The sequence below is a fragment of the Engystomops pustulosus genome, chromosome 2 (genome assembly GCF_040894005.1).
Source record: "Engystomops pustulosus chromosome 2, aEngPut4.maternal, whole genome shotgun sequence".
Taxonomy (NCBI): domain Eukaryota; kingdom Metazoa; phylum Chordata; class Amphibia; order Anura; family Leptodactylidae; genus Engystomops; species Engystomops pustulosus.
In genome coordinates this window covers 115,555,904-115,575,461 of record NC_092412.1, presented here as the reverse complement: position 1 = coordinate 115,575,461, position 19,558 = coordinate 115,555,904, and the positions used below count along the sequence as shown (strand labels likewise).

The 19,558-nt window shown below is 39.1% G+C and overlaps 1 protein-coding gene across 11 annotated transcripts in view; it reads left to right on the top strand.

Annotated features, from left to right (window-relative positions):
* Positions 1-19,558, top strand: part of MSI2 (musashi RNA binding protein 2) — a 466,329-nt gene that overhangs the window by 321,134 nt on the left and 125,637 nt on the right. For all 11 annotated transcript variants that reach the window (XM_072136101.1, XM_072136094.1, XM_072136093.1 and 8 more), the window contains one exon: positions 18,393-18,507. In XM_072136101.1, coding sequence (XP_071992202.1) covers positions 18,393-18,507 — 115 coding nt within the window. The remainder of the gene's footprint in view (positions 1-18,392; positions 18,508-19,558) is intronic.

Genomic DNA, 19,558 nt, shown 5'->3' with positions numbered 1-19,558 from the left:
AGTCAGTGAAAGTTTGTTGAGGAAGTGTGATGGTTTATGGAATGTTTTCTGCAGCAAAAGTTCGTCCTCTCATACCGCTACATGGCAGAGTGAATTCAAGTGTGTATCAGAACCTTCCTCAACAACACGTGGCTCGTTCCTTGCATTCTTCTCTAAATCAGCAAGCAATTTTCATGCAGGACAATACAGCCATTCACACAGTAAGGGTAAAGCATTTCTTGAAACACTAACATTGAAACAAAATCTAAATCCAATAGAAAACCTCCTGAAAATCATTGGTGAACAATTATTGCCAAGGAACACAGAACAGTCACAAAATTGTATAAAAGACGGCAAAAAGAGTAGACCAAAAACACACCAGAGCAGTGTGCGAGACTGGTGATGTCCTGTGGCTACTAGTGTGCTAAAGTCATTCAAAGCAAAGGCCTGTACTTCCTACTGATTATATTGTTTCTCTGTGCTACAGACATTACTGTTCTCTAATTATGATCATCACATTTTTTGCAAAATAACACTCTTCTGGTGGTGTATCCCTTACAAAAAAATCCCTCAAATGCTGATCAGTGGAGATTACATTTTTTCGGAAAAAAAATCAAGTGAATTTATATTGTTCTCGAATTTTGACCTCCAGTGTGTATATGTTTCTATAACAACAAAAAAGATATATAGGAACTACCAAAGCAGTATAGAAAAGATAACTAAGGTGTTTCCAGAACTCCCAGAATATTAAAAACCACTTAGCTTGCTTGGCTGGGCTGTTTCTATTCAATATGATTGGAGTTACCCCCTGGCTACTTGCTTATACCTTTGGCTCATGGGGCCACACCATAGGAATGGAAAGCCGGAGTGAGGTAACTACTTTTTCACCTTTTTATATTTTATATATATTTTTTACCTTTAACTTATTTAATTCTGACATGTATTGACTCAATGATGGAGGTCATATGTACTTTTCCCCTTTGGAAATGTCAGCTTTTGATAAAAGTATGCATTCTAATATGTAATGTATAAGTTCACCCTTCCGCCACATACTGTGCACACAAAGGATTTAAAGCTAGATTCCCTTTAGCAATGATGAACCGATGCATCAAAACAAAGACAAAAGCAAATTCGTCCTGTCCAGATAGTCTGTGAAATGCAACTGTAAAGTAAAGTGGCTTTTGATGTCTGTATGAGAAGTAAAATACAAAAACAGCCATGTCAAAGAGCATTGTATGCTTTAGGCACACTGCGGCAACCTACAAACTGAAGCGTTTTCTGTTTTCATCTTTGACAATACACAAGTCTTCCTTTACTACAGATACTTTGCAATAGATTTTCTGCCAGATATAAAGTGGTGTTCTTATCTGCAGCCTATCTGAGCAGTGTAAATATAAAGCACCAAAATATTATCAACTGTGCAAAATAAGTTTAAGGAACAGATTTCATGTGTAATCTAAATTGTGCATGAAGCTGTAATAATGTATTAATAATGAATCTTTATATAGTGGAATCATATTTTGCAGAACTTCACAAAGCACAGGGTGAATTTGCAGACAAAATTAGTAATTACAGAGTAATAGAATCAGCCCATATAGTAAGAGTGGGGTACCTGCTCACAAGAGCTCACCACCTAGATTGCCACAAAATTATTTTCTTTGTATCCTCTAAAACAACATTTACTGTGCCTTGTGAAAGTATTCGCCCCCCTGAACTTTTTTTCCTTTTGCCACATTTCTGGCTTCAAACATAAAGTTAGAAAAGTGTAATTTTTTTGGTGAAGAATCAACAACAAACTGGACACAAATGTAAAGTGGAATATATTTTTTATTAGATATTTTAAACGTTTGTATTGGGAGTGCAATATTATATATCCCCTTTACTTCCAGTGCAGCAAACTCAGTCCAGAAGTTCAGTGAGGATCTCTGAAAGATCCGATTTTGTCCTTAATGACCGGTGATGATAAATACAATCCACCTGTGTGTAATAAAGTCTCCACATAAATACACCTGCTCTGTGATAGACTCAGGGTTCTGTTTAAAGCACAGAGAGCATAGTGAAGACCAAGGAACACCAGGCAGGTCTGTAAAACTGTTGTGGAGAAGTTTAAAGCTGGATTTGGACCACTGCAAATCTACAAAGACCTGGCCCTTCTTCTAAACTTTAATCTCAAACAAGGAGAAAACTGATCAGAGATGCAGCAAATAGTCCTATGACCACTCTGGATGAACTGCAAAGATCTACAGCTGAGGCGAGAGAGTCTGTCCAAAGGATATCAATCAGTCGTAAACTGCAAAAATCTGGCCTTTATGGAAGAGTGACAAGAAGAAAACCACTTCTGAAATATATCCATAAAATGTCTTTTTTGTAGTTTGCTGCAAGCCACCTGGGAGACTCACCAAACATTTGGAAGGAGGTGCTCTGGTTAGATGAAACCAAAATCAAACTTTTTGGCCACAATGCCAAACAATATGTTTGCCGTAAAAGCAGCCCGAATCACCCGAACACACCAACCCCACTGTCACATATGGTGGTGGTAGCATCATGTTTTAGGTTTTTCTTCAGTACCAAAAGGGAAGATGGTTAAAATTGATGTGAAGATGGATGGAGCCAAATACAGGGCCTTTCTGGAAGAAAACACGTTGAAGTCTGCAAAAGACCTGAGACTGGGACGGAGATCTTCCAGCAAGACAATGATCCCAAACATAAAGCCAAATCTACAATAGAATGGTTTACAAATAAATTTATCCTGGGGGCGTTTAATGATATTGCATGCCCCACTTTTCAGTTTATTACTTTTTTTTAAAGTTTAAGTAAATAAATTTTGTTTCATTTCATAATTGTGTCCCACTTGTTTATTCTTCACTAAAAAGTTATAATTTTACATCTTTATGTTTGAAGAAAAGTTCGAGGGGGCCGAAAACTCTGGCAAGGCACTGTATGTATTGCACCCATATCCACTATTGTGGATATGACCTAGCTGTTTGACTGTGTTTTCTTTTAGATGCTATGACATTCAGCTGGTATTGTTTTGTCCTCTAAATTTAGCACAGTCTTTCTGCTGATGTTGCCTTTTACAATATAGGATAACAATGTTAACCATACTGCAAAAATAAACCCATTAGCTGCCACAGCTAAGACAGTCTAGTACTAAACCCTGTCATTGATTTCTATTTTAACCAATTGGTGGAGACGCTGGTTTACTGGTTTATAGGCCTGGTGACTTTTAGTCCAACATAAGAACACTGACCTATTAGTAGATTCTGTATTTTTTTTGTTTTTTATTTATTAATTAATAATAATAATAATAATATATGTTTATATGAATGGGATGAAAGACCTGAGATTATGTGGCATTTGTTTTACTTAAACAAATCAGTCAGTGTCCGTAATTTTGTGATAATCGAAATTGCCAAAACTCTGTTGTGTTTCCAGTTGACAGATGGAAGTGACAGATCTTTACAGCCGTGGGTTCTCAAAAAGAAAAGCAGCAGTTGACAACGTGCTAGCGTCCTCAAAAGGCAGCCATAGAACAAACCCTCATGTGACGCTTAGTGCATGTGCCAAACAAACAACTTCACAAACAATGGCGTAAAGATGTCTCACAGGGTTAGATCTCTCCTTTGTTAGGAAGTGTGAATTAAAGACTTCTGCTTATGTTGGCCCTTAGGGTCTGGCTTTCCCTAAAGAATTCTTTATATACTACACACTTGTCTCCGTAAATGTCTTCAGCACAGTCTCCTAAGCATCCTTCAAAACAGAGGCACAAACTCTATTCACTGCAGAGTTTTTATTTTTAATTATAAAACTGTTATCTGTAAGATTTACCCAGTACTTACCCTTTCTTACTTTTTTTTTTAGCATTAACCCCTTAAGGACCAGGCCCTTTTTCGTTTTTGCGTTTTTATTTTTCACTCCCCACCTTCAAAAATCTATAACTTTTTTATTTTTCCATGTACAGAGCTGTGTGATGGCTTATTTTCTGCGTAACAAATTGCACTTCGTAGTGATGGTATTAAATATTCCATGCCGTGTACTGGGAAGCGGGAAAAAAATTCTAAATGCAGTGAAAATGATGAAAAAAACACATTTGCGCCATTTCTTGTGGGCTTGGTTTTTACAGCTTTCACTGTGCACCCTAAATGACATGTCTATTTCATTCATTGGGTCAATACGATCACGGGGATACCAAATTTGTATAGGTTTTATAATGTTTTCATACATTTACAAAAATTAAAACCTCCTGTACAGAAAAAAAATTCTTCATTTTGCCGTGTTCTTGCGCTAATAACTTTTTCATACTTTGGTGTATGGAGCTGTGGGTGGTGTCATTTTTTGCGACTTCTGATGACGTTTTCAATGCTTCTATTTTTAGGACTGTTTGACATTTTGATCACTTTTTATAGAATTTTTTCTATTTTTCAAAATGGCAAAAAAATGCCATTTGCGACTTCGGGCGCTATTTTCCGCTACGGGGTTTAACGCAGTGAAAAACGGTTATTATATTTTGATAGATCGGGCATTTTCGGACACGGCGATACCTATTGTGTTTATGATTTTTACTGTTTATTTATATTTATATCAGTTCTAGGGAAAGGGGGGTGATTTGAATTTTTATGTTTTTTTAATATAATTTTTTTTTTTTTACTTTTTTTTATTTATTTTTTTTACTATTTTACAGACTCCCTAGGGTACTTTAACCCTAGGTTGTCTGATTGATCCTACCATATACTGCCATACTACAGTATGGCAGTATATGGGGATTTTGCATACCATCTATTATAATGTGCAGATCGCACATTATAATAGATAGCCTCCATCATGACAGCCTCGGATCTTTGTGTGATCCCAGGCTGTCATGGCAACAGATTGCCGCTCCCCGGTGACGTCACGGGGAGTGACGATCGGAGCCAAGATGGTGGCGCCCAAGCCTGTGAGCCCTCTTCATACTCCCCCATGCGCAGTAAGACGTAAGGGTACGTCTTATTGCGCTATGGGGTTAATATAAACATATACATAATCATCCATTCCATGACATTTAATCAACCCTCTCTTCTGAGTAACCTAAAGGGATTTTGTTGGACTGTGGATACTGTTGACCTTTCGTGAGGACACTTGAATAGCAATAGATACCTCAGCACAGCTACTATACAGTTGATGATTTCAGGTTCTTGAGAATAAGTCATCAGTATCAGAAATTACTATTTTTATGTACCCTATGACAGAATTCTGAATTTATTGGGGGGGGGGATTTCTTTAGGTTCCTCATCTTTCTCCATACATATATAAAGTGACTTTCCTTTTGCAAATTGTGTCTTTCTCTACATTACATTTACTAATGTGCTTGGGATCATTGTCCTGTTGTATGACCAAGTTTTGGCCAAGCTTTTAGTTTAATAGATGGCCACATATATGATGCTGGAATATTTCAACATACAGAGGAGTTCATGGTACACTCAAGAACTGCAAGTTGCCTGGCTGTTATCTCAGCTTATACGTTCTACTTGGTTTTTGGCAAACGTGAATTGTTTGTTGTTTCCACATATCTCCACATTGGTCTTGACAGAAGTATACTGTTCAAGGTGTCTTATATTTGTTCAGATGATATTTTGCAAACATAAAGGAGTTGTTTGGCATAATGGTTGTATGTGTTCTCTACTGATCCTGCTTCTACCTTACAATATCTCTAGTAAGTTTATTTAAAGCTGTACTCTTATGACATTATTATATGTTCAGGGTCACTTGAAATAATTATTTCTTAAGGATGTATGTTTAATTTGGAAAGAACGTGCCTTTACTATGAGGTCTATGAGACCTGGCCATTTCTTACATTTTGAGGGGAGTACCATCCAGCTATATCAGCACTGTTGTTTGTTAGGGAAAGGGGAAGGAGCACACGTTATAAACATGTCTACAATTATCTAAGTCTTTTCTGTCTTTGGTGGGAAACATATGTTCAGTATTTGGGGTCCATTTACATGCTTTGGGTGCCTCTTCAGAGTCACGCGATATAGAGAAGAGTTTGGTGCCTTAGGAAATCTTCTGCTACCTCATGGCAGAGTTTGGTATATTTTAAGCACATAGTGTACAGGTAAGTTGATTGAGATTAAGAGAGTCAAAAGTGATTCAGAAAATTTGTAAAGTGTCCATTGAAAAGAGTTAGTTACTTCCGGTCCTAGCAGCTTGTTGGAATAAAAGTCAAACTTACATCACATTGATCTGCTTTTCTGGTTCCGATGCTACCCTTGTTTCAGTAACCCATATTTTCTGTTGCTTCTAAAAATACCTGTTAATTAAATCTCTTGGGCAATTCTAAGCATTTGCTATGTATAAAGAAACACTAAGAAGTCTGTCATTTACCAAGTAGAAACGTGGTGGAACATTGTTATTCCTGGCAAGCTCCCGGCCCTGCCTGGATGATCAGTTTTTTTCCTACAACCTATTCCTACAACCTCCTGGTTATTTTATTATCATTTTTTTTCTGTGCACTTAGCCACCCCTTTAAAACCCCAATAAATGGTTACTAGATGACATAACAATAAATCTATATTAGTTGGAGAAGAGGATGGTCCATTTCTAATTGTTGTCTTCAGACAGAGCTTTATAAATGGCTTTTCCTATTTGTTATTCTTTGTAAGATTTTCCCCTGGAACATCATTGTTTAAGCAGCACCTCCTCCTTCTCAGTCCATCCTTCATTTCTGCCCTGTCTCACTTCTATCACTGGTGATTGCAGTTGAATCCCTGTATGCCTTACAATTAGTTTGCATTCTGTTTCCGATTCAAAGTTTCTTTTCTACGTTGACATGTGTCGTCTGTTTATAAATGTTTTGTGTCTGGTCTCGTATGCCGCGAAAATCCTAAACGTCGCTTGTCTTTCTGATATCAGCAGTCGCCTGTTATGTGGTTGCAGAAGCTAATTACCGGGTGACTGTTTCTGACAGCGCTAATCCAAACTGCATTTTCTTGTTAATTGTTGATCCAGCCAGAAGAGATTGTATTATTATCCTGAGCGTTAGTAATGAAAGGATGGGAGAAGTGGGACAAATGACTATGTGATATTTAGAATCATGATGGGTACAGGCTTTGTAAATGCAGATGTATACAAAGGTTTCCTTCTGAGAACTAGTTTGTATGAAAACATTCGCCTAAGTGGCTGGACTATTCTGCATGTGCTTTTATTCTTTAAAGCAAACCTGTCACCAGGAATGTAATTTTTAGCTGTTGACAGATTGATTAGCCTGTCCTATGCTGATTTTAAAATTTCTTTGTCATTATTGTTTGGCCCGATTTTAGCCAAGCTATTGGGTGATCCAATGGAAACAATACGTAGAAAATAGGACCTTGTGGTCGGGGAAATTGAGAGGAGATTTTGGACTCTTAGCGTAAAATATCTTTGAATGTAGCGCAGAGACGTTCCCAACTATTCCTATTACGCAGGGCATATAGGACCCCAGTGCTGTTGCATAAAATGGGGTTGAGGGTGAACACATGTTTTTTACGGTGCCTAGCTGAAGGGGCCGATACATTGCATATGTTCTGGACATGGCTGGAGTTAAGAGGGAACAAAACTCAGTGGTTAATACAGGAGGTGTTTGGAGTCCAGATTCAGCAAGACCCCAAAGTTTGAGTGTTGGGGTATGTGGGTGGGATAGATGTCACTAGGGCAGAACAGATGGCGGCATCAAAATTGTTGTACCTGGTACGTAAGACTGATTGGCCACTGACCCGCCGAGGATGTTGGAAATGAAAAGGTTACTAAATAATACTATTAAGACGGAGTAGGGGGTATATCCCAAGAGAAATACAATCAAAAAATTTGGGAAGCAATGGAATAAATGGCTGGAGTGTCCAGGAATAGGGAGATCTGATACGGAGATGGCAGAGGGTTCGCCCTGAAGGATGGCTAGAATTGTGAGGGAAAGGAAAATAGATGTTGCAGAAGATAATTGTTTGGGCACTGGAGTAAGGGGCACTTTCTGAGGTGAACAACACAGCCAGACCTAGGGTGGGGGGAATTGGGGCGGGGATACTTGTATGATTCAGAAATGATTGTATGTATGTACAGTTGTGGTTATGATCACTGTATGTCAATGTTGTAATGATTATGTGCTTTAATAAAAGTTATCTGATTTTTTTTTTAAATGCCTTTGCCATGACTCAATCATTTTAGTAGTTTATATAAGTTTAATTCACATTACCTGGCTCCCTGCCAGCAGCATGTGGTGAATTCTGCGGAGAGGGCAGCTGCAGCCTGTGTAGGTCTCCTCTCCTCCACACTCATCCAGCTCCCTCCCCACTTCCTGTCATGTGCATTGAGCAGGTAGGGGAGTGAGAGGGATAGTGTGGAGGAGAGAAAGAATACATGAGGAGACACGGGCACACAGAGACTGCAGCTTCTCCTCTCCTGGGACCACATTCTGCTGGCAGGGAACCAGGTAATATTAATTAAACTTAAAACTTAAATCACTGAAGTGATTTAGAGTGTTGAAAAAGGCATTTTTTTAAATCAGCATATCATAGGCTATTGGATCCTGTCACCAGCTAAAAAAATCACATTCCTGGTGACAAGTTTCCTTTAACTCTTGACATGTGTTGTCCTGCCGAAGACTTACTAAATAATACATGCTTTGATTGCAGAAATTTGAAGGTATTCTTATTAGACAAGATTGAAATGTAAACACTGACAAGGGGTCGACCACTTTATTTCATGTTTTTTTGTAATCTGTAGGAAATAGTATTTTATGTAATTTAACACTATACATGTATTAAATGTTTGCACTGCTTTCTTGATATGTAAAGTGAAGCCGCATTGTACAGAAATGCTTTTTACATCATCAGCCCTTCCTGTCATGTGATCTCTAATTGTACATGAGCACTTTACCTTCCCGTACTTTAAATTTGTATTCCTGAATACTACTATTAGGTCCTGGATGGTAGATTGTTCATGGACTTAATGATAACATGAGCCTCCTATTACGGCAATTTTATGGACAGGAATGACTCATGAGGCAAAGATGTTTCGGAACCATGGGCTTTACTTTACATATCAAGATAGTGGTGCAGAAAATGTAATACATGGATATTGGTAAATTACCTAATATCCAGCACCCAACATATTACAGAAAACTTGAAGTAAAGTGGCCAACCCAGCAAGTTATTAAATAGCTTCTATGACCTGGCCTGAAGGTTCTGAACGGCAAAACATTCCTTTTCATATTAAATGTGATGGCCAGATTATATCCCTTAGCTATTGGACCTTACTTTGGCCTTTTATAGTAGTATAAATGTATATACAGGCAGTCCCCGGGTTACATACAAGATAGGGTCTGTAGGTCTGTTCTTAAGTTGAATTTGTATGTAAGTTGGAACTGTATATTTTATCATTGTTATCCCAGCCAGAACTTTTTTGGTCTCTGTGACAATTGGATTTTAAAAATGTTGGGTTGTCATAAGAATCAGGATTAAAACTAAAGCTTCATTACAGACACATTTGATAACTGTTACAGCTGATCATTGTAGCCTAGGGCTAAAGTATAATAAATGACCAATATCCAGAGGTCCGTTTGTAACTAGGGGTCATATGTAAGTCGGGTGTTCTTAAGTAGGGGACCACCTGTATACCTTATGCATTTATGCTTTATTGTCTATATTGTCTGTTGAATATATTTGCAGATGAAAACTAAGATTTTATTTTATTTTTTTTTGCTTAAAGAGATAGATAGTTGACTTCTATGATTTTATGGACGCCTTCTGGACAAAACTAGAAAATCTTGACAGCTAACATTTAGAAGATATTGGCTTCTCATGTTTTAGGAAATGAGTTGTCAGAACTATTCTGTTTCCTTGCTTTCTTTGATGCCATGATTGTTTTGATAGCTCCATCTCGTCTTGTACAAGAGAATGTTGTCAACTCCTTACATACACCATCTTTTTTCTTGCCCTACTGATTGCTCTATGAAATATCTTTTTTAGAAGTTACCAGTAGTTTCTTTCTTGTTGAAGTGCTGTAGAAAAAATTATATTATTTCGAGTTTAGCTGTTTTGAAATCTGTTGCGTCGTATCTATAACCTTTACACAATAGTTGATTCTATCATGATTTCTTTGATGCTTGAACCTGTAATCTCACTCCTTAGAGATTATCATCTGTGCGTCACATAAGGTATGTGCCTCTATCTTTTCGATTTCTCACCTTGTTTGGGTGAACTCCTTGAAGTGAAGAGAGAAGTATTAGATCATTGAGTAGACTAATCTTGTGATGTATGTCTAGTAAATAAGCTTTTTGTGTTGTTTGAGTCAATTGATCGTCTGAACTACAGTGGTATTTTTTAGCTGCTTATAGGAATACTATGCCAGCCTGATATAGCTACAGAGGTTTCAGAGTGACTTTTGTACTGACTGGAATATTATGATAGACATTTAAGAGGATCTACATTAAAGTGAAAGCCCCACGGGATCCCCCTGTGAGGTGTATTATCTCCTTACTCTGAGCATACACTTTCCAGCCTCCTCTTCTTCTCTTGTACAGTTTAGACTGAACACATAACTCCAATCCTGCTTTCATGTTGTGTCGCTTACTTGGAAGGAGGGGATTAGAAGCCTTATTTTTTTTTCCACTTTGCTGTCAAGGATGTCTAGCAGACACTAACGACAGGACAAAAATTGTGAATTATGGGGGTGTTTTGAGAAATGTATCGAAGGGAATATTTCACACGTCAGGATGTGTCACAATATAAAGTAAATGGTTTCTCGCGTTCCCTGTTCTATTGTGCTTTTGGGTTTCATGCCTGAACAGTGGAAAGCAGTGAGTAGGTGTGTTTGTTTTAAATCATCCTATTACAGTGAGTTAACCTCTGCTACCTAAATGAAAATTGTATAAACCTGAAATTTCTTTTGATGTAGTTGCTTGGTAACAGGCAGCAGGTATCCGCAAAACAATGAGTAGACTGTCACTGATAGGGGAATTAAGAAGCGACATGTTTAGCCACTCTTTCCTACTTATTGTTACTTCTCTGTGCACGTAGTGTGATAACTTTGTATTATTTGTGCCTCTGTTAATACGGAGCATCTTGTCACCTAAGGGAATTGTGCTCCCTTGCTGCTAAGCAAGAAAATCAGTTACAACTTTTAGTACATCTCTTCCCCCGAATAACATTGGCTATATAATTGTCCTATCTTTCCCCTTATTATGTTGGCATTTTTCTATGGTGAGGGGCATGTGCCCCTCCCCTGTACCGCTGTGTGCCCACCGTGCTACGGCACGGCGTGATTACGTGTGTGTGAATGTAGCCCTATTCTGATCCAAAACCAGTTGTGAGGACTGCACAACTATTAACTTTGGAACACAAATGAGAGAATTTATAACCATGTTTTCTCCTACTACTCTTTGATACTTTTTGGCTCAAATGACACATAAAAGTCTCAGAAAGAAGTACTAGAAACTGGACAACATGGTGATAAATACCCTTCAAAATCTGTACTAGTTTTCATTTTGCCTAGTTGTTTATTTTTTCTGTTTTTATTCATATTTTATTTGCATATATATATATATATATATATATATATATATATATATATAGTGTATTTTATTTTGTTATCCAAATGTAGGAGCCACAGTTATCAATGTCAACAGCCACCCACCCTTCAGTGACAACAATCATTGCTACAACTGATACAGGTTTGCCATGCCAGAGAAAACCCAGCGATCACATGATCAACTCTTTGAATGAGCCTTTGCCACTTCCTTAAAGGAAATCTACCACTAGCTGGTAGACTTATTCAACTACAAATACTTACCTACGCCCCTCCTGATGTTGATCCTGACAATGTCCGTCTCTAAGCTTGACATGCCAATATCACCTATAAAAGAAATTTATAATTAGCAGCCCGGTCAGCGGGTGCTAGATGTCTATGAATTCACACCTCCTGCATGATGGATGCCTTCCTCGCCCATGTTGGAGAGGGAGGTGATGTCAAGCAGGATGTGTGCATAACTAGCAGCCCGGAGCACCTTCTCCCTGTGCTCCGGCCTGCTAGTTATATGTTTCTTTTCTAGGTGATCCCGGCGTGTTAGGCGTAGAGAAGAGGAACGTAGGTAAGTATTTGTTGCTTGATATGTCCACCAGCTAGTGGTAGATTTTCTTTAACTTCATGGTGCTTTTTATTGCTATTGCTTTTGTGCTGTACATCCTCACTGTACATTTACAACAATTTGTTTAAAACCCTAGAACAAAGCACCATACATTTATGTTGCTTGGTCTCTGTTGCATTAGATACAATGTGTAGCCTGTGGAATGACCATATGTTGACATTATCTGGGTCTAGGTGACAGGGAGGACATGTTCATAAGCTCCATCACATGTTTACATGTGTCAGTGACAGTAATGATAAGCCAGGAAGTTCTCAATCAGTAAAGAAACATCTCTTTGTAAACATTGTCCTGTTAGCGAGCCTTTACTAAAAGGGCTATATGTTTACATTTGAAGTGGATTGCTTTTCCTACAGTTGCTTGGCTTTGCAATGTTAATTCTTATGTCAAAAGTGCAACATCCCCCACCGGGGCCTAGACTTTTTCTTGGGGCCTGGAGGCATCTGTGGCCCGGAATACCGGGGTGGCTGGCGATTGCAGCCTAGAGTACGCTGATGTCACGGTGCTTGGTATGAGGACCAGCCTGGCAGGTCTCCAGAAGGTGGTGTGTGCAAGAAATAAGGAGGGAGAGGCTGAAGTACTTGTTTCTCCCTGAGGCAACCTCTGAGTGCCTATAAGATAGGCCCCTGGGTAATGAATGGGGAAGCCCGTGGTAGTAGACAGCCGTATCCAGGGATTAAACGGAGGCAATGTTGTGCAAATCAACTCACGGTTCTTTATCGAACAACGGGTAGCATGCAACGGGCCAAAACGGTCAAACAGCAGATTCAGATTTTGCTACTGGAGTGGTCGTGGAGAGTGGTCCGCAGGAATAATGCACCAGCCTGGTAGTAGATGCAGGCTGGGATAATTGAGATGAAGCTGTGTCCAAACAGTGGAAGCTGCAGCTCTGGATTAGAGTCTCCTGACTCAGATCCTGGGATTGGTTTCTGTGACAGCACTAAAGGTGTGCTGTACACACTGTCTCTCTGTTCACTCGCAGACTCCTGAGACAGACCACCTGCTTCCCCTGCACATGGGTTTTATATTCCCTCTGGTCAGGTGGTAGCACCTCTCCAATCATACTCCAGTTTACAATACAAACAACTGATTGGATAACATCTTACATCCATTTAACTATTGCTTTCCAGGCAGAGGCTATAGCTTCTATTACACATTGGCCAGGTTCTAGAACCTTCATAGAGGGTTTGCGACTCCCCCTATCAGCTCCTGACCTGGAGAGAGCGCTAGTCACAACTACCAGCCTTCCTACGATTGGCAGGGGTGTTGCAAAAGCAAAAATAGTGTCAAATTCTAAGTAGCCAAATGTTCCCACATGACTGATTTGATGGTTTAAGATCTTTTTATATAATAATAGCACATATCTTTTTTTATTATTATTATAGCGCCTGAAATGTCTTCACATTTGCCCCCCCCTCTTCTGCTCTAGTCTTTTAACATCACATTATTTAACAGTTGCACAATTCTTGCCAACTGTAAAATCTGATCTGATTCCAAGCTATTCACAAACACAATATAGTCTCTTGCCTACCTAGAGATAAAAGAATTCATTTGAGCAGCGTTCTTCTGTGAAGCTTCCACTTGCGCTAGGTGTATTATTTCAGGAGACACTATGAATCAGGATGACTCGCTAATGATCACTAGTCAGTAATTGCCTCGTTATAAGGTGACATTTACACCTAAATTAGGGTGAACTGCGATAAGAAAATTGTCACAGTGTCATGGATATTTTTTTATCTTTTTTATCCCTTCTGTACAATAGCAAGTACAAAAAGGATATCCCCTATTAATCAGCCAAATGCTGTAGGGGAAAGCAGTGTAATGTTGGACCCCGTTCCTTGCACATTGCTTTCTTGGATACCCGACTGATAGAACACAGCACTGTGTTCTGTTCCCCACTGTGCGTCCGGTGTGCGAGAGATGACACATTGTCTAGTGTAACATAAATCTATGATTAAAAACACTGTCTGGCAAGTAATGGCTCTCAGTGTGCTACAGCTATTTGAAAGTGTAATTCAAGGGATTTAAATTTCTTGTGTAATGGAAAGATCCTTTTTCTCAAAATTTTCAGCTGAGCTCCTGTGTCTTAGCAACTTGTAGATAGCACTTCGAAAGCCAATACCATACCATGCAGTTATTCAAAAAAAGAACATTGCATCTAGTGTTGGTGATGTGGAGAAAACACTAGTTTAGGCCACATTTTTTTCTAGTAAATAACTTGTAGCTTGTAACAATTAGGGTTAAATTTTTTTCTATTACCAGGCAGTTCCCGGCTTACATACAAGATAGGTTCTGTAGGTTTGTTCTTAAAGGAAACCTACCATTTAGAATGGTCGGTGTAAGCTGTAAGTACCGGGCACCAGCTCAGGGTGAGCTGGTGCCGGTACTTATTTTCGTTAGTGTTATAAACCGCGGTATCGCGGTTTTAACACTTTTTAAACTTTAGAGCAGAGGAGGCTTCGGCGCTGCGTGCGCACATAGGAAATAGCGGAGATGTTGCGCGCGCACGGTCGCGCGCAGCGCCGAAGCCCCTTCTGCTCTAAAGTTTAAAAAGTGTTAAAACCGCGATACCGCGGTTTATAACACTAACGAAAGTAAGTACCGGCACCAGCTCACCCTGAGCTGGTGCCCGGTACTTACAGCTTACACCGACCATTCTAAATGGTAGGTTTCCTTTAAGTTGAATTTGTATGCAAGTGGGAACTGTATATTTTATACCATATATCGTAATCCCAGCCAATTTTTTTTTTAGGTCTATGTGACAATTGGATTTTAAAAATGTTGAACCATAAGCTTCATTGCAGACACCTGTGATAACAGTTATAGCTGTTTATTGTAGCCTAAGGCTAAAGTACAGTAAATTACCAACATCCGTTTGTAACTAGGGGTTATCTGTAAGTCGGGTGTTCTTAAGTAGGGGACCACCTGTATACACTTCATGCCATCTATGGATATACGGTGTCTCCATATATTATTTGTGTAAATATGTCAACATCTCCTTTAGGGAGCTATATTCGAACATGACTATCCCCAGTGGCAATACCATTTGATGGGTTTAGTAAGACTAAAGCATAAGTATACTACTAGAGCATGTATTATGTCATTGACATTATTTAGACTTACCATCATACATATCTGTTTTATATGCATCTGGAAAATTTACTTTTGTTGTAATAGTGTATATATTTGATACTGGTATGTGATTATGGTTAAGTGGTGTACCAGTCAACGGTATCATTGTTGGTTATTGGGTAAGGGGGATTTAATATTAATTGTATGGGAGGCTATATGTGGACCTACTTATCATGGCTCATGTCCCCATGGTTTCTGATGTGTATTTTTGCACTTTTTAAATGTTTTACAAACAACCTTCTTCCAATTTATGTTGCGTTGTATATAAAATAAAACTTGAATTTTGTTTTGCATGTATGCACTTTTGTGGTTCTACTTCAAAGGACATCTACCACAAAGGTGAAGTATTATAAACCAAGCACACTGACATACTGGTTTGTGTCCATAATGGCAGGCTTCACTCTTCTTCAAGCTTCTTATGCCTTTGTTTTTAAGACAAAAAGCCTTTCAAATTATGCAAATGAACCTCAAGTGCTCCAGGCTCCATTAACACATATGGATCCTGGAGCACCTCATGCCAATTTGGATAATTTTAAAAGCCTTTAATGTAAGCACAATTGCATAAGAAGCTAAAAGAAGAGCAGATCCTGCCAGAGGGGGCACACACCAGTATGTCAGTGTGCTTGGTTTTCAATCCATGATCCTGGTGGTAGATGACCTTTAAAGAGGACGTGTCACCGCGGAAAACCCACCCACCAAATGTGCCCCCCATAATCCTCCCCCAAGCCCCTTTCTCCCTAGCCATTTAAAAAAAAAAATTTTGTGCAATAAATTGATTTAAACCGATCTGACGTCTTACCGAATAAGAGGTCGGATCGTGTATCTGGTGTGCTGGCAGTTGGCGGTATTCATTAGGGGGCCGGCCGACACACCCCCAGCATGCTCCTACCAGTGGTCACATTGTAGGAGAAGCCTGCAGCATCGCATCGCTGGCGGCTTCGGCCGGCAATGTGAGTAAGCCAGGTTGCGGCCGCACCTCGGAGAGCCGGCAGCATCGCATGGTGTCGGGGGTGTCAGCACACCCCCTAATGAATACCGCTGACTGCCAGCACACCAGATGCACGATTCAACCTCTTATTTGGTAAGAGGCCGGATCGGTTTAAATCAATTTACTGCACATAAATAAAAAAAAAAATGGCTAGGGAGAAAGGGGCAGGGGGGGGGGGGATTATGGGGGGCACATTTGGTGGGTGGGTTTTCCGCGGTGACAGGTCCTCTTTAATATTGGCTGCCCAATAGTGTATTGACTTCATTGGTGGTATTTGGCTGTGCGGACACTTTCTGTTTGGATTTCTGATGTGCTTACCTTGACACCAGTAAGGCGCTCCTTTCTCATCTCTTATTCCTTTCTTCTTGACCTTTGTAGATACTGCGCAGTTGCATAAACTCAATTGTGCAATAATTATTAGGATACTTCTGAAGTTGTTTGTTTCTAAAATTCTTTTGTTGAAAAGACATAGCCGCTGTGTGATTAGTGGGGGCAGTTATCAGGCCTTGTACTGGTGTGAAATTGCATTGCCTTGTGAACTGCAGGCATTGCAATGATTTCCCCTTTCCGTCACCTCCACACCAAGCAAGTGTGTAGGGGAAAGATGGGGGTGCGGCACCAACGGATCAGGTCGACGTGGAGTGCTACAGCTTAATCTCTCCCTTAAAGTGAACTTGCTTATAAATGCTAATGCACTTGTAAACCCCTGCGCGGCATATATGTTACAGGTGGATCTTGCATTTTGGGAAAGTCTGGGAAAGCTGAGTGTTCCCAGTGGTGCTGTTTCAGTTTAAATGGATGGTCATGATACAATTAAGTGTCAGAGTGGGTTTTATTGAAAGAACAAGACGGTAACACATTCAACACTAATGTCTTCATCAGGTCAGATAACCTTCAGTTTCTGAGCTAGTACAATTAAAGCTGGATAGTTTTTCTTCGTCAGTTTGAAGATGTAACAGAGCTTCTTTAGAAAAGTGGCCTAAGAGCAGAAAATGTATATTTATTTAATATATATTAAATATAAAATCTTTATGAAAATGAGAAGAGAAGACTCTATTTTGTTGTAGATGTGGAAGAGGTTCCAGGGGGAATGTCACTTCAGGCACCTATATCTTTGATTATATAGAATCTCATCTTTCAGATTGTTTTAGGTTTGTGGGTCTGTGAGCAATAGAACCAATGTTACAGTCAGGTAATGAGATGGTTGGAAATTTGAGTAGCAGACATGATCCAGCACCTGTCTATTCCTTGCCTGTATCTCCCAAGGTCTGAGCTGAAACTTGAGATTCTTATCTTTAATATTACACCAAAAGCATAGATGTAGCTACTATAGCCTCTATTACTATTACTCTTCTGTGCTCATTTTCACATGACTTTAGAGAACATTTTTATAGGTAAACAGGTAAGATTTCACATTAATTAATGAATTTAAGACAGGACATTTCTGGTGACGGAGTCTCTTTAAGCCTCCTCATTTTGGCACCTTTGTAAAAGAGAGCATTCCTATGGACTATTCTGCCAACACAGGGTAGTGGCCTAAGCCAAGGATGACTGGTCTTCTATAAGATTGACATGCCGGGATGGCCTTAAAAAAAGAGTTATAACAAGCAGCCCAGAGCACTAGGTCAAGATGTCCCAGATATATATCGCACAGGAGGTGTTGAATTTCACGGCTCTACCATGACATCACCTTCCTCTCCAAGAGGCATGAAAAGTTAACAGCCCGGAGCACACGGACATTGTGTCCCGATGCATCGGGCTGCTTTTTATAACTCTGTTTTTCAGGCGATCCCATTGTGTCAAGCTTAAACAAGGGAACGAGGTGAAGAGGAGTATAGGTGCATATGTGTAGTTTAATTTTACCTTACTTAAGTGGTAGATTTCTTTCAAGCGACTAATCGCACTTGCAACCCCTATTACCCATCCAAAATGTAACTTACAGATTTATCATAACCTCTTTAACTGGAATAGTCCTTTAAGACATAGTTTATTCTATATCCACAAATATTGGTGTCAATTTCCATCTATTGTTAATTTAAAAATAAAGTAAAACTACAGTCGTTTTTGCCATCAGCATTGTTACTTGACATTTCAATGGAATTCATTTACATCTCATAATGCAAGTTCTTTTCTTTCTTTTTGTAGGTTGAATGTAAGAAAGCACAGCCTAAAGAGGTTATGTTTCCTCCTGGAACAAGAGGACGGGCGAGAGGTCTCCCCTATACTATGGATGCATTTATGCTGGGGATGGGAATGCTGGGTGAGTGTGCCATTTCTCATAAATTTCCAGTCACTCTTTTGAGAAATGTTTTTGTATTTGTAATGGTATATGTATAGGATACAGTTTTGTATATATGGGAAGTTTTTTCTGCTGATTTAGCCCTAAGCATATTCTGGTAGTAAGTAGCCTATATAACTTGTTAGCTACTTTAATAAGATTTAAATGGTCATTCTCATCACAGCAATCCTAACTTAGCTAAAGCTTCGGGTAATATTTTCCCCATTAAGTGTGTTATATTACTTGACTTGTTCTTCAGTTGTTGGTTCTTGTCATCCATCTTGTTTACAGTTCTTTGCCAAGGGTTATAGCCATCACAGCAATTTAGTAGCTGTAACTGTATCTGTGCAGTGCTTCTTCATAATGTTATGCAGAAGCATGTGTGTTATCACATGTGTGTTACCAACCACCTTCTTCAGTTCCATGTTGTTTTGTTCTATGGGTGTCTCTAGGGCATGCACAGTAGCACTGTATTTTAGATGCACTCAACTTTTTTCTAGTTCTTAATATATTGATTCATGGATTAGATTATTGGACTGATGATGGACATTAACAGAAGCAAAGAACTGTCTAATTTTTATAATTAGACAGGAAATCTACCATTAAAATCAAGCATGATAAACCAGGGAAACTTGCTAAAAGATCCGGGCCCTGTGTCTGTGAGAATCTTGTATTTGTTATCTATGGCCTCCCCCTCCCATTGTGTGAGATTATAACAGGCAGAGGGAGCAGGGGTGGAGGAGAGAGTGTTACAACCTGTGAAGCAATAGGACAGTCAGGGTCATTAGTATAATTTTAATAGTTGATTTTAGAAGAAAGGAAGTCATGGATAACAAATATAAGATTCCCAGTCACATTGCCTGGATCTATTAGTAAGTGTCCCTGGTTTATTATGCTTAATTTTGATTGTAGATCAATTACTTAATATATTAAGTTATATAGTATAATATCAATAATATAAGAGAGTAATAAGGGCTAAAAATAAACAGCTGAACACTATGTGGTTTCTCCACAAAAGATACTAAAAATTATA